At 40.1% G+C, this 15,312-nt stretch overlaps 1 protein-coding gene across 3 annotated transcripts in view; it reads left to right on the forward strand.

Moving 5' to 3' along the window:
- Positions 1-3,600, forward strand: part of LOC105919273 (NXPE family member 3) — a 42,303-nt gene extending 38,703 nt beyond the window's left edge. For all 3 annotated transcript variants that reach the window (XM_036132422.1, XM_012854570.3, XM_021311721.2), the window contains 4 exons: positions 702-754; positions 981-1,013; positions 1,473-1,697; positions 1,778-3,600. In XM_036132422.1, coding sequence (XP_035988315.1) covers positions 702-754; positions 981-1,013; positions 1,473-1,697; positions 1,778-2,340 — 874 coding nt within the window. In that variant the 3' untranslated portion in view covers positions 2,341-3,600. The remainder of the gene's footprint in view (positions 1-701; positions 755-980; positions 1,014-1,472; positions 1,698-1,777) is intronic.
- The last annotated feature ends 11,712 nt before the right edge of the window (positions 3,601-15,312 follow it).

Consider the following 15,312-nt stretch of genomic DNA (forward strand, 5'->3'; position numbering starts at 1 on the left):
TTTCCCCGTTGTCCGAGCCTTTAATAAATATCTTAAATTTATTCCTGTCTCCAGTCTGTATCTGCATGTGGGCTAAACACTTAAAAACCATGACAGGAAGTAGTTTCCGTTTTTGGTTTTGGTTTTCCAGAAAAAAGAAAACAAATTGCCTGAAGGTACACGGACCACGGATTGGGTAGTGACAGTGACAGCTGCGTCCGTCAAAAGCATATGCGGGCAGGGTTCTTACAAGGCAGTAGGCCATATATGTATTTCCGGTTGGTACAGACTGACGGAGCAGGCAGCGCCCCCTGCTGTCCGATCAAGGGTACTACCCACAAGTCACAGATAATTTTTACTGGTGAGACATTTGTGTCAAAAGTGAAAATGAAGGCGTAACTTGTAACGTTGAATTTGTGACTCAAAGCAGCATATTTGTGCAGTTGTATTTATTGATTTGTATTTGTGTTGAGGAAAAAAAATCTAAAAATAATTTGAACAGGTGTAAAAAAAATTGTACTTGGGATTTTTTTTATTCTACAAATACAAAACTTGGAATGAAACTCTCTCTACGACTTCAAATTCATGCTTACAAGGCATAAATACTTCTGGAACAAAATAACCTTCATAGTCCAGAGCTACAATTGAATGATTAAGATCTACAGGATCGTATTCATTTATTTTGTTAAAAATGTGGTATATTTTTGTACTTTTTGTATTAGTGGTGTCAACTTAAAGGTCCCAATTACAGCTTCAGGACCTGCACACATCCAAGGTACAACTTTTTCCTCACCATCTCCACAATGGGAGTAAAGCTGCATAGACAATCCAGGCATTGTATGGGAATTAAATGCCAAAAATAATGAAGTTAAATAAATAAACTTGTATGTCTGCAGATTTCCTTGCATATACAGTTATATTTTTTATCTGTTTTCAAAGCATACTGATCTGCAATAAGAAGCTAATCAATTTATATTTTTCTAAACCTTTTCCCCTTCCAGTTCTGAATCAAATGGATTACTTTTACAAATCAGGTAATGTTATGTGATGTTTTGTTTGACATACCCATGTAAAGTGACCAAATACTGACTTACTGATAACTAAATTCAAGATCTTATGTGCATAAAGATAGTAACTTAGTCTGAAATGTTTAATATAAGCAACACTAGATTAAATGCATAGTTGAACAGGTTAGGCTCACTATTTGGCAAGAAGCTGCTCTGTTTTGTTTCTTGCTTCCCCTTAATTGATACATAATAAACCCTTATGAAGGTGTTTACAAAGTAACTAATAGCATATCTATAATTCATTTATTAGACATTTATAAGGGGAGCCTTATTGTAAAGAGGTACCAGAAAACATAGTTACTCAGTAATATGAACAGCTAGTTTCTTTTTAAGTATTGTTACAAGAGTGTTATACACAACTCAGAAATCACTTGGCATGTTGCCAAAAGTTTTTTATTTATTTATTTTTGCATTTCTTTTCCATAGCTTTCAACTTCCCTTGGGATGCTCCTGGTGAAATGAGCAATCCCATCAGGAGTAGACCCGCTGGTTATTACTACCAGGGTGCTTGGCAATCACTAGATGGCACCCAAGTTCACCAGTTTAACACCATCACTTCAATCAATCAGTGTCTGAAAAACAAAGTGGTCCACCTGTATGGAGACTCCACCATCCGCCAGTGGTTTGAACATTTAAACAAATCCCTACCAGGTATGTGACCATTACAAATTTATAGCATTATGGTGTAAATTGATTCAACATGGCAGCATATTCTGCTCTCTTTATAATAGATCTCAAGGAGTTCGACCTGCAAAGCTCAAGGCAAACTGGACCTTTCATTGCCTTGGATTATGCAAACAACATTTTAGTGACCTTCCGATGCCATGGTCCTCCAATCCGTTTTGGGACCACGCCTGTCAGTCAGCTACGTTATATTGCCAATGAACTGGACCGTGTGGTTGGGGGCAACAACACTGTCATAGTTATTGGCATTTGGTCTCACTTCAGCACTTTCCCAATTGAAGTCTACATTCGACGTCTACTGAACATTCGGAAAGCTGTGGTGCGGCTGTTGAAAAGGGCTCCAGATACTCTGGTTATCATCAGAACTGCAAACCCCAAATCACTGACACTATATGAGACTCTGACAAATAGTGACTGGTATTCACTACAGTATGACAGAGTCCTCAGGGCAATATTCAAAAGAGTAAAAGTCAAACTGGTGGATGCCTGGGAGATGACCATAGCCCACCACCTACCACACAGCCTCCACCCAGAACCTCCCATAGTCAAGAATATGATAGATGTTATGCTGTCCTACATATGCCCCAGCCCCACACCAGAGAATTTCTAAAGAGCAATGGGGAGTGTGGACATTGCTGATTTTAAATATTGTTTCGTTTGAATGCTTTTTTTCCATTGTCTTTTCTGTTGTCTTGTGTGGTGATCATAATCTGTGAAATGGATACAGTGCTATGACAAAGAATTTCCACAAGGGGAAATACTTTGTCACTACCAAGGACATATGTATCTTGAATAAAAATTACATTAGAATAATGGTTATTGAATGTTCTTAGCTAACAAAAAGCTTTTAGATTTTGAAGTTTAATTTCTCCCATCAGTTTATGTCCTAAAAGGCAAAGAGCCCAATAGTAAAACCAGGCGTGGTGCTGTGCTTAAAAGGTTCATTAAAAATAATAAATCCTTGGTCCAGGCAAGCAAAATCACAGAAGTGAAAAGGAGCCAGGCAGTACTGACAACTTCTCACAGCAGGAGACAACAGGGAGATTGGCAAGGATCTGGTCCAAAAAGCAGACAGGGATCATACAAGGTGAGACAGAAAGGCAGACGGATCCGATGGGCCTGGCAAAGATTGTGGTCAGGAAAAAGTCCAGAACAACAGAGAGCCGAGGAGGCTTCCGATAGGGGCAAGGCAAGACAAGGAAATCCAGAGACTTGAGATGGATCTGAAAGGCAAGGCTGACAAAGAAGAACGCTGGACAGTTAGCTCACACAAGACTTTGAGATAATCTGGCAACAAGAAGCTTTAGGGATCCGTTATATAAAACCTGATCAACAGGTGAATGAAATCATCTCAGTTGTGATGCTGCGGGAGAATGGATGACAGGATAAGCAGATCATATGGAGGAAATCATGAGTATGGTACTGAAGAGAACGGCCTGATCTTTTACTATTGCAAAGGTTGAATCCTGTTTGTATTAATAACTGAAAACACTGTCCAAAGAAAGATTAGTTCTGGAATGTTTTTACTGAATCACAACAGAGGTAAAGTAAGGCCAAAGGAACTTTAGTTGAACTACTCTTGGCTCCTACTCGGTTTCTGTTTTTTTCAAAGATCTATTTATAAGACTTCCCAGAAATGGAAGAATACACACACACACACACAGCATTTCACACACACACCTTTCCAACTAGGGAGGAAGGGCTCTTGGTCCGGAACAGCGCGTGTCCACAGTAAGATATCATGTTCCCATTTACGTCATACTGCATCCCTATGAAGGCTGAAAGTTACCCCATATTGTTGGGATTGCTGTGAAATAAAGATGACTGTAAGTCTTGAATAAAATAATCCCCCTGCTGGTCGCTGAGAGAAGTTGCAGTGTCTGGTCTCGTCTATGTCTCTTTTTAAGGTTTTATCCTGTCCCACAATCACACTGATTGGAAGTTGCAGATTGAGGACAGTGAGCAAGCAGACATACAGCTGAGCCAGAATCATAACAATGGCACAATACCCAGAAAAATTTCCCTTGCCAACAAACGACGAAATCCAATTAAGAATCGTTGCATGTAAGATGGACAGCTGTGTAGCGATTTTCTTTTTTTTTTTTTTTTTCCCAGTGTCCTATCTAGCAATGTGGCAATAATAATTGATGTCTTAATGCCAAATAGAGCTCAACAGATTTTACTTTCACAAGTGGAGCAATCAGCTTTCGCCATAGTGCTCCGCTTGATTTATGCATAGTTTTATTGTGATTCATGCGGGGAGAATTTCAAATTATGTGGACACTACAATGGAAAAGTAGGAGAGTAAAGGAAGAACAAAAAGAGAAAAAAAAGAAAGAAAAGAGGTAAAAGAAAGAAGAGATAAAAGGGAAAGAATGATAAAACGTCTCCCGTCTGCTTCATCATCTGAAAAGAGAGATGTAAAAGGAACAGCACAACCAACAGACATAGTGTAACAAATACAATAGAGTAACACCTTGATACCATTGCTAAATCATATGTATTATTATTTAAGCTGACATGTGTAAAGTGATACCTGAGAAAAGAAAGTGAAAAATAAATAAATAGATAAATAAATTACGGGCTTTCTGTATATAAGTGAACACTTAGAACCTGGTACCCAGCACCTGTGGATGTTTGTGAGGGTGCACTTGTGTATGTGAAATTTATCCAGAACGAAATTGCTCAATAGTGGTTGTATAGAACCAAAGGCCCGCCTTCCCTGAGCACTGAGGCAGGCGTCAGGGGACCCATAACCCCGGACTCCCAAAGGGGCCCCCAAAGCAGGGCGCCCAAGAGGGGCCAACACAGGAAATCTGCAACCCCCCCCCCCCCCCCCCCAAGGGAAGAGGAGAGACGACCTCGAGGAAATCCCCCAGCCACCGCAATGCCAAAGCCCCCAGGAGCCGCCGGGGTGAGCCCGTGGGCTCCGCCGGCAGCCAGCTACGCTGAAGTGGTCCCGGCCCAGAGGCCCCAGTGGCGCCCTGCCCCCGCGGCGGGCCCCCCGGCCGAGCCCAGGCCCCGCGAAGCAGCCACCAGGAATGGGCCGGCACCCACCCGGGAACCCGCCCCAAACCCGAGGTCCGCCAATGCGCCAGCGGGCCAAGGCGCCAGCCAGCAGAGGGGGGCAGGACGTGGGGGGATGGGCTCCGCACCTAGCGGAAACTTGAGAAGTTCTTGGGAGAGGGAGCGGACCGGAACCGAACCTGGCAAAAAAATAGATAAATAAATAAAAAAAATAAAACTCATTCACACCATCCCACCCTAGTGCCCCACTCACCACACACATATTTACAAAAAAAAACGAAAAAAAACAAAAAACGATGCTGTGCACACATTAGCACATAACACTCACATCCAACAATCCCAAGTAGGGGCGGGGGGCACCACAATCCACCTATCCGCCTGCCTGTGCCCGACCCCGCTGCTGGACCAGACGCCCCCCGGCCCAGGCCCACCAGGGAGGGGGCCAACATGACCCGTACGGGCCACTGAACCAGAACCCCCCTCACCCCCTAAATACCTAATAAACCCACTCCCTCCCCCACCTTATCCTAGTCACCCCTCCCCCCACCCCTTTCTGGGGAGAGCAGAGGCGTCAGCCCCAGTCCCGGCAAGCTGATCGCGCCCCACAGCAACACCCTGCCAAGACCCCTGAGTAGCGATTTTCACAGAATCGTGGTTTGACAGCAGCGTCCCCGACAAGGTGCTACAGCTTGATCAGCACATGCTGTTCAGGGCTGATCAAACAGCGGCCAGAGAGAAAAGCATAGGAAGAGGACTGGCAATCTATATTCACAACACTTGCACAACAGCAAAGACCATCGGAACCTTCTGCTCACCTGACCTGGAATACCTTGCAGTTAAGTGCAGACCATTTAAACTGGCTAGAGAGCTCAGCTCTGTGATAACCATTGTAGTATACATCCAGCCGAAAGTTAATGCTAAGCTAGCTCTGGAGCAGCTTCACTGCTTTGTTACCATCCAAATTAACAGTGACCCAGATGGGGCTGTGATCATTGCTGAGGACTCTAACCATATTAATTTAAAGGCTGTGCTCCCCAAGTTCCATAAATTCATTAGGTTCCCGACCAGAGACAATAATACATTAGATCAAGTTTACTATAACATCCCAGGAGCATACAAAGCTGCTGCAGCCCCTCACTTCGGGTCATCAGATCACATCTCTGTGAAGCTGATTCCTGCCTACAAGCCACTGATCTGCAGAACCATATTGGCGATAAAAACCGATAAGGTTTGGGCAGAAGAGGCCTGCTCAGTTTTACAGGACTATTTTGGAAAAACTAACTGGGATGTATTTAAAGAGGGAGCTGACTTAGAAAGCTACACATCATCTGTGCTTTCTTACATTCACTTCTGTACTGATGCTGTCCTACCCACAAAAACAATCAGTGTTTCCTAACCAGAAACCATGGGTAGAGAGCTCAGTGTGGTCCCTGCTGAAGGCCCAGGATGCAGCGTTCAGATCTTTATACAAACTAGTCTACAGCAGGGCTAGAAGCGTACTTTAAAATGATGCTCTTCTGGTGCTCCCTAGCCAGAAAAGCACCATACAGCTCCACCAAGTGACCTCTTCTCTGAAAAAGGTAAACATACACAAGGCCGCAGGTCCAGACATGGTGTCAGCCCAGACGCTTAAATCGTGTGCGGACCAGCTAGCATGGGTCTTTCTGGACATGTTCTACCTCTCCATGCAGCTCTGCACGATTCCTGCCTGTCTAAAATCATCTGTTATCGTGCCTGTGCCCAATAAACCAATCATCACCTGCCTCAATGATTATTGTCATATTGCTCTGACGCCCATCATCATGAAGTGCTTCGCAAGGATCCTCCTAAAGTACATCAAGGACGCAATCCCTGCTGATCTGGACAGCCTGCAGTTTGCCTACATGGAGAATCGCTCCACAGAGAACGCTGTCTCATTAGCACTGTCCTCAGCTCTGATTCATCTGCAGCAGACCAACACCTATGTTAGGATGCTCTTCATAGACTTCAGCTCAGCATTCAACACAGTACTACCAAACATGCTGGCTCTGAAGCTCCACAACATGGCATTATCCACACCTCTCTGCTGCTGGATCAGTGACCACACCAGGTGGTGAGGACAGGGAACACAGGAACACTGCAGGGCTGTGTCCTTAGCCCAGTCCTCTTCACCCTTTTCACCCAGGATTGTTCTGCTGTCCATCTCACAAACACAGTGGTGAAGTTTTCAGACGGCACCACTGTAGTGGGTCTCATTTCCAACAATGATGAGTCCCACTAGGGATGAGGTCAGCAATCTCACACAGTAATGCTCCAGGATCAACTTGATCCTGAACACCAGTAAGACCAAGTGTCACGGTTCTGTTTGTGTGCCTGCTTTGATTGCCTCCACAGGTGGTGGCTGAGGGGGCGTGCCCCACACCTGCAGCTCGTCAGAGGCAGCTTCCTCTGGCTTCTTAAGTGGAGCACCGACAGACAGAAGATGCCAGAGCCTTAACCAGTCGTGGTACGACGTGGCCCTGTCCAAGCCTTAGTTCCTGCTTGTAAGTCTTCGTCTTTGCTTTGGACTGACTTTGGTTTTCCTGTTTTTATCACAGTTTTTCGTGTGCATGGATGCACTCACCCGTCTCGAAGCTCTGAAGATATTTTTGAACCTGTGGAATCATCAGCTCAGACTTTGCTCTGGCGCTCCCCCTCGTACTCCCTTGGCGTTACCAAGACGGGCTCGAGGTTCCCCCCTCCCGGATTCCACAGGCTTCTCCAGGATTCCTGAACTCTGGTTAATCCGTCTGTTGCTCCCGTCAGTTGAGGTTTGCTTCGGATTCCTCGCCAGCTCCATCTGCCTCCCTCCAGTCACCACCCCACCATCTAGAGTAGGCACACAAGGTTCCCGAGGCACTACTCTTCTCCAGTTAGGTCTCTCCTGCTACATGGTAAGCAGCGTATGATTCGGCACATTCCTGGTTCTTGCCTTCAATCCATTCTCTCCCCTTCTCTTACAGTCAACCCCGCTCTGACGTTCAGGCCTCGTCCAGGCGATTATATTCTTGCTTCGTTTACTGCCTTCTTCTTAATAAACATCTTAAAACTGTGCTCTGGTCACCCGTTCTTATCTGCATGTGGGCTAAGCATCTCAAAAACATGACACCAAGGAGGTAATAATAGACTACAGGAGGTCCAGGAGGACTGAACATGCTCCTCTCTACATACAGTTTGAGGTGGTGGTGAACGTGGACATTAGATTTCTGGGCATTCACATCTTCTCCGACCTCTCCTGGACTGTGAACATCTCCCAACTGGTGAAGAAGGCCCAACAGTGGCTCTTCTTCCTCAGGAAAGTGAAAAGGACTGGACTTCACTAAACTGCTAAGTAACTTCTATAGAGCTACCATAGATAGTGTGTTATGTATCAGCATAACTGTATGGTATGGGAGCTGTACAGTGCAGGAGAGGAAGGACTTAGCACGGGTGGTGAGAACAGCGTAGGGGATTGTGGGATGCCGTCTACAGGATTTGGACTCAATTTACACAGAGCGAGTCCAAAGAAGGGCCAGATGCATCGTCACTGATCCCAGCCACTCAGGCAATGCGCTGTTTGCCCCTATCCCATCAGGTAAACGCTTAAAAAGCAATACATCAAAACAAATAAACGTAGAAACAGCTTCTTCCCAAGAGGTGTGAGGGTTATCGCCCCCTGATGGGAGACTGCAGTCCAAGACGTTAAAAATCACACCACTGTTACTAGCCCATCATTATGGTAATGCTATTGCCTATTTATACATTATTTTCTTAGAATATCTAAATGCACATCTCGGTAAATGAAGCCTCAAATCATTGCACAAAGCACCCTATTCCATCATTAGTTGTTATCTGTGATTCATGAAGAACAACTAGTTCATACAAACTTTTAAATCTTTAACTTTTTTATCCTTTGAAAGTTTTAATGAAAAAAGAAACAATGAAAGATTTGTTCATTGCCTGTTTGTTTGTCTTTTATGTGTACTCCTAGCTTGAGTGGCCAAAACAAAATTTCATCACAGTAAGACGCAGTGACAAAGAATCTTTGAAAACGTTTGAACATGAAATGATAGAAAATTTCACACCTATTACTGCAATCATAAATTTGGGTACAAATATCGGATTGATTTGAAACTTTTTATGATTATTTTTGAATGTATCACTAGAATTGTTAACCACACAAATTCTGTGCCGGTAATTATCATAAAGCATACGCCTGTCTATGTTTTTAGAAATACAAACTGCATGCACAGACATTTAGATTTTTTTTACTCTAACCTGATCTGCAAGGTGTGGCAGTTGTTAGCACTGTTGGCCCAAAGTAAGAAGAACTTGGGTTTGAATACTGGCCTGGGGTCTTTCTGCAAGGATCTTGCACGTTCTCCCCATTCATCCATGGAGGTCTCTCTGGGCTACCGAGCTTCACAGTCCAAAGCATAACTGTTTGGTCTTTGTGTCGTCTGTGATTGGGATAAGTGGGTATAGATGGGTGGGGGAAATTTCTTTAATACCATCATAGTCAAAATTATACATACATTCACACTAATATTTGTTTAAATGTCCCAAAGCAACTTGTATGTTGAAAGTATGTTTTGTGTAGCCATCAAGAAGCTTCTGGTGTAATTCTGACTGGACATTTGATAATTATTCTTGGTAGAATCGGTGGATTTCCTGGCATTGACTGTGGTTTTATGCATATTTCACACATTTTTATAGGGTTGCTTTTTGAGGAGGTCTTTTCACATATGATTTTGCTTTATCCTTTAAAAACACACTGTCTTTGGGATTATTGTTCTGCTGGAACAATGGGGAGAATTGTTTCAATTGAACAAGTTAAATAAAAAATTAAGTGTTGACCATAAAATGACTGGATGCCTGAAATGCAACTCAAAAGGTTATACACTGTATTATTATTGGGCCAGTAAAGTAACTTGAATTTCAACATTACTAAATAATCTAATGATGTGTAAATGCTTCCATCTAGTGTTCAGCAAAATATGTGACAATGTGTGTGACTCGCTAAAGGAACACGTCAATCAATGCAGCCTTTGCTCAACCTCTTGCTGGGGTCAAAGTGTATTTGTGCAAAATTATTATTTCACGACTCAATAAAGCAGGGTTATCCCAGACATCAAGTACAAATGGAGGCCATTTCAAGCAACTTAAGCTTTCAGTCCACTCTTAAATATATAAAACTTAAAATCAGTGGTGTCTCTGGCATGATAATTTAAGTGGGACACACAAACTCTATACCTAATAGTAGCAATACATTTTTTTGTGATGCATACAATCTGACTTTGATCAACTTTAAATTAAACGGATACATTAGCATAAACCAACTAGAAAATGTTATATAAGCTAAATGTAGTTTAATTTTTAAAATTACAAATAAAGGCTCACTAATAATGTTAATTTATTGAACAGAAAAGATTTACTTCAATTCTTCAATGAGCCAGCAAGGAAAACCAACACTAGATTCATATTTGCTTTTAGCGTCGATTTTTCTGTTCTATTTTGTCTACACTTTCCTACATTTTATTCCAACTGTTTTTATACCTGCTTTTATTCTGTTTTAATTTTCCAATGTTTTAACCATGTAAAGCACTTTACATTGTCTTTGCACTGAAATGTGCTATACAAATAAATTTGCCTTGCTTAGATGGTTGCACACTATCCGACAGAATGTAAATGTAACATGTGCAATTCAAGTATTTTGATTGGACAATCCGAGTTTGGGGCCACCAGATCTGTGCTGTGTGGCTGTCTACTGAGAGCGTGTTGGGCATGTCCACTGAGATTTCAGATGGCCATTATTTAAACAAACATTTGTGAGCCAGCCCTAGTATCAAGGCACCTCAAGAAGATTCAGCCTACAAATGTATTGTAATGATCCGTATTAGACTTTATTGCCAAAAATGCTGTTGCACACTTACTGTTCATTTAAATCAGATTGCTTTGGGGTCATACCGCAAGAAATGTGTGGCTTCTGGGGAGATGAGTCGTGATTTGGGAGACCTGTGGAGTGAAAGCTGTGCCATCCTGTTCGTCCTAAAGTAAAGTGTTAGCAGCAAAACCTCGGTCTGGTGCTTGGGTGTCATAAAGGAATCTTACATTATTAACAGGAAAATGTATTTATTTAGAAGAAATCTTCTTCTACGCTTGATTTTAAGATGAAAAACATTGTGCTGTATATGCTCACATGGCTTGTGGTCTCTGCTTCATTCATTCTCGCAAATATGCTCAATAGGCTGAAATCAGGGAAACAGGTGAGACATCTAAGGTGAAACTTAGTCATTAAGGAGGAGAGGAAGAGAGCGAGAGAGAAATTGGAGGCAACAGAGGAGAGAATCACAACGGATCCGGGAGAAGAAAACAAGCCAGAATCAGAAAATGTCTCATCCTCTCTCCTGACTTTACGTCATTTACATCAAAAGAGGAAACATTTAATTCGTTCTGAAAGTTTTATTTACAAGATTAAATTGAGTGACTCGGCCTCTATGGATCGCGCAGCGCTTACAAACAGTGCTGCTGCTAATGAAGCCACGCCTGAACCGGTGACATATGGGGTGCCGAATGTAAAATTTCAGATAAAATTCTATAGCTGACACATTTTGATTATGTAGCTCACTTTTCTCACATTTAAGACAGAAATTCACAATAAACAAGATCTTATATGCAATTGTCAACAATATGTTTATAAAGTAAAATAAATAGTTAAATGTTAAATCTATATCTAAATGTTAAATGTTAAATCTAAATGCTAAATCTATATCTAGATGTTAAATCCATATCTAAATGTTAAATCTATATCTAAATGCTAAATGTTAAATCTAAATGTTAAATCCATATCTAAATGTTAAATCGATATCTAAATGTTAAATGTAAATGTTAAATCTATATCTAAATGCTAAATCTATATCTAAATGTTAAATCTATATCTAAATAAATTACAGACCTATATCTAATCTTCTTTTCTTATCTAAAATTCTTGAGAAAGTAGTTGCTAATCAACTTTGTGAACATTTACAAAGTAATGACCTACTTGAGGAGTTTCAGTCAGGCTTCAGAGCTCATCATAGCACTGAAACAGCTCTGGTGAAGGTCACTAATGATATTCTCATGGCCTCAGATAATGGACTTGTGTCTATACTTGTCCTGTTAGATCTCAGTGCTGCGTTTGATACAGTTGATCACAATATTCTCCTACAGAGACTTGAACATACTGTAGGGATTAAGGGGAAAGCATTAGGCTGGTTTAAATCTTATCTGTCAGACAGATTCCAATTTGTTCATGTTAATAATAAATCTTCCTCAAACTCTAGGGTCACCTGTGGAGTACCACAGGGTTCAGTCCTTGGACCAATTCTCTTTACTATATATATGCTTCCGATAGGCAAAATTATCAGACAGCATGGGATTAATTTCCACTGTTATGCTGATGCTACTCAGCAATATTTATCCATAAATCCTGATGAATCCAATCAATTACTTCGACTGCAGTCATGTCTTGATGACATCAAAAGCTGGATGACTTTAAATTTCCTGCATTTAAATTCTGACAAGACCGAAGTTTTAATCTTTGGACCAGAGTCCTCAAAAAATAAAGTTCTTAACCAATCACTTAATCTGGGTGGCATTAACCTGGCCCCTGGTAATAAAGTAAAAAATCTTGGTGTTATTTTTGACCAAGACATGTCATTTAAATCCCATATTAAACAGGTTTCCAGAGTTTCCTTTTTTCACCTCCGGAATATTGCCAAAATTAGAAACATTCTGTCCAGGAGTGATGCTGAAAAACTGGTCCATGCATTTGTTACTTCAAGGCTGGACTATTGTAATTCTTTACTATCAGGATGTCCACAAAATGCAGTTCAAAGCCTTCAGCTGATCCAAAATGCTGCAGCAAGAGTTCTGATGAAAATCAACAAGAGGGATCATATTTCTCCAATTTTAGCTTCCCTTCATTGGCTTCCTGTTAAATCAAGAATAGAATTTAAAATTCTACTTCTAACGTATAAAGCCCTTAATAATCAAACTCCATCATATATCAGAGCTCTGATTACCCCGTATGTTCCTAACAGAGCACTTCGCTCTCAGACTGCAGGTCTGCTGGTGGTTCCTAGAGTCTCTAAAAGTAGAATGGGAGGCAGATCCTTTAGCTATCAGGCTCCTCTCCTGTGGAACCAACTCCCAGTTTTGGTCCGTGAGGCAGACACCCTGTCTACTTTTAAGACTAGGCTTAAAACTTTTCTTTTTGACAAAAATTATAACTAGTGGCTCATGTTACTCTCAGCTACCTTTATAGTTTTACTGCTATAGGCTTAGGCTACTGGAGTATATCAGGATCTAATTTTCTCACTCTATTGAGTTCTACTGTTCTTCAATTATGCATTATGTGTTGTCATTTCTGCTTTAACTTTCTGTTCTCTCTCTTTTCTCTTCATAGTAGGTACACCTGGTCTGGCGTTCTGTTAACTGTGACATCATCCAGAGAAGACGGCTCACCCGCTACTACCATCTAATGTAGAACAGATTACTGGATCAATGTGTGCTTCTGTGCTTTTTTGTCTCTCTTGTTGTGTCTCTGCTCTGTCTTCTGTAACCCCAGTCGGTCGAGGCAGATGACCGTTCATACTGAGCCCGGTTCTGCCGGAGGTTTTTCCTTCCCGTTAATGGGTGGTTTTTCTTCCCACTGTCGCTTCATGCTTGCTCAGTATGAGGGATTGCAGCAAAGCCATGTACAATGCAGATGACTCTTCCTGTGGCTCTATGGTTCCCCAGGAGTGAATGCTGCTTGTCGGGACTTTGATGCAATCAACTGGTTTCCTTATATAGGACATTTTTGACCAATCTGTATAATCTGACCCAATCTGTATAATATGATTGAACTTGACTTTGTAAAGTGCCTTGAGATGACATGTTTCATGATTTGGCGCTATATAAATAAAATTGAATTGTTAAATGTTAATGTTAAATCTATATCTAAATGTTAAATTTAAATCTAAATGTTAAATCTATATCTAAATGTTAAAGTTAAATCTAAATGTTAAATCTATATCTAAATGTTAAATTTAAATCTAAATGTTAAATGTAAATGTTAAATCTATATCTAAATGCTAAATCTATATCTAAATGTTAAATCTATATCTAAATGTTAAATGTAAATGTTAAATCCATATCTAAATGTTAAATCTATATCTAAATGCTAAATGTTAAATCTAAATGTTAAATCTCTATCTAAATGTTAAATCCATATCTAAATGTTAAATCTATATCTAAATGCTAAATGTTAAATCTCTATCTTAATGTTAAATCGATATCTAAATGTTAAATGTAAATGTTAAATCTATATCTAAATGCTAAATCTATATCTAAATGTTAAATCTATATCTAAATGTCAAATGTTAAATGTTAATGTTAAATCTATATCTAAATGTTAAATTTAAATCTAAATGTTAAATCTATATCTAAATGTTAAATCTATATCTAAATGTTAAATTTAAATCTAAATGTTAAATGTTAAATGTAAATGTTAAATCTATATCTAAATGCTAAATATATATCTAAATGCTAAATATATATCTAAATGTTAAATGTAAATGTTAAATCCATATCTAAATGTTAAATCTATATCTAAATGCTAAATGTTAAATCCAAATGTTAAATCTCTATCTAAATGTTAAATCGATATCTAAATGTTAAATGTAAATGTTAAATCTATATCTAAATGCTAAATCTATATCTAAATGTTAAATCTATATCTAAATGTCAAATGTTAAATGTTTATGTTAAATCTATATCTAAATGTTAAAGTTAAATCTAAATGTTAAATCTATATCTAAATGTTAAATCTATATCTAAATGTTAAAGTTAAATCTAAATGTTAAATCTATATCTAAATGTTAAATTTAAATCTAAATGTTAAATGTTAAATGTAAATGTTAAATCTATATCTAAATGCTAAATCTATATCTAAATGTTAAATCTATATCTAAATGTTAAATGTAAATGTTAAATCTATATCTAAATGTTAAATTTAAATCTAAATGTTAAATCTATATCTAAATGTTAAATTTAAATCTAAATGTTAAATGTTAAATGTAAATGTTAAATCTATATCTAAATGCTAAATCTATATCTAAATGTTAAATCTATATCTAAATGTTAAATGTAAATGTTAAATCTATATCTAAATGTTAAATCTATATCTGTCAGGACTCAGCTGGCAGGGCTGTGCAGCCTGCTGCCAGCTCCGTTACCTTTGCTTCTTCACAGGTGTTCGTGGTTGGACGGTGGGCGGAGTGCGCACACCTGTGGCTCATTCGGCAGCATCTGAGCGTCCTACAAGAACTGCGGCCGAACAGCGAGAGGACGCCAGAGTGTTTTCGTTGCGGTATGCGTGACAGCCTCGACCTCTAGCCAGCCCTAGTTTCCTGAAACTAATCCTTCGTTTTGCTCTCTCAAGGTTTCCCTGTGTCTGTGTGAACCCTGCGTGACTCTTGGGCTCTCCGACTCGATCAGACGCACCTCTGCTCTGGACGCGAGTCACACCTACCCT

This window comes from Fundulus heteroclitus, unplaced genomic scaffold, assembly GCF_011125445.2.
Source record: "Fundulus heteroclitus isolate FHET01 unplaced genomic scaffold, MU-UCD_Fhet_4.1 scaffold_50, whole genome shotgun sequence".
In the NCBI taxonomy this organism is placed as follows: Eukaryota; Metazoa; Chordata; class Actinopteri; order Cyprinodontiformes; family Fundulidae; genus Fundulus; species Fundulus heteroclitus.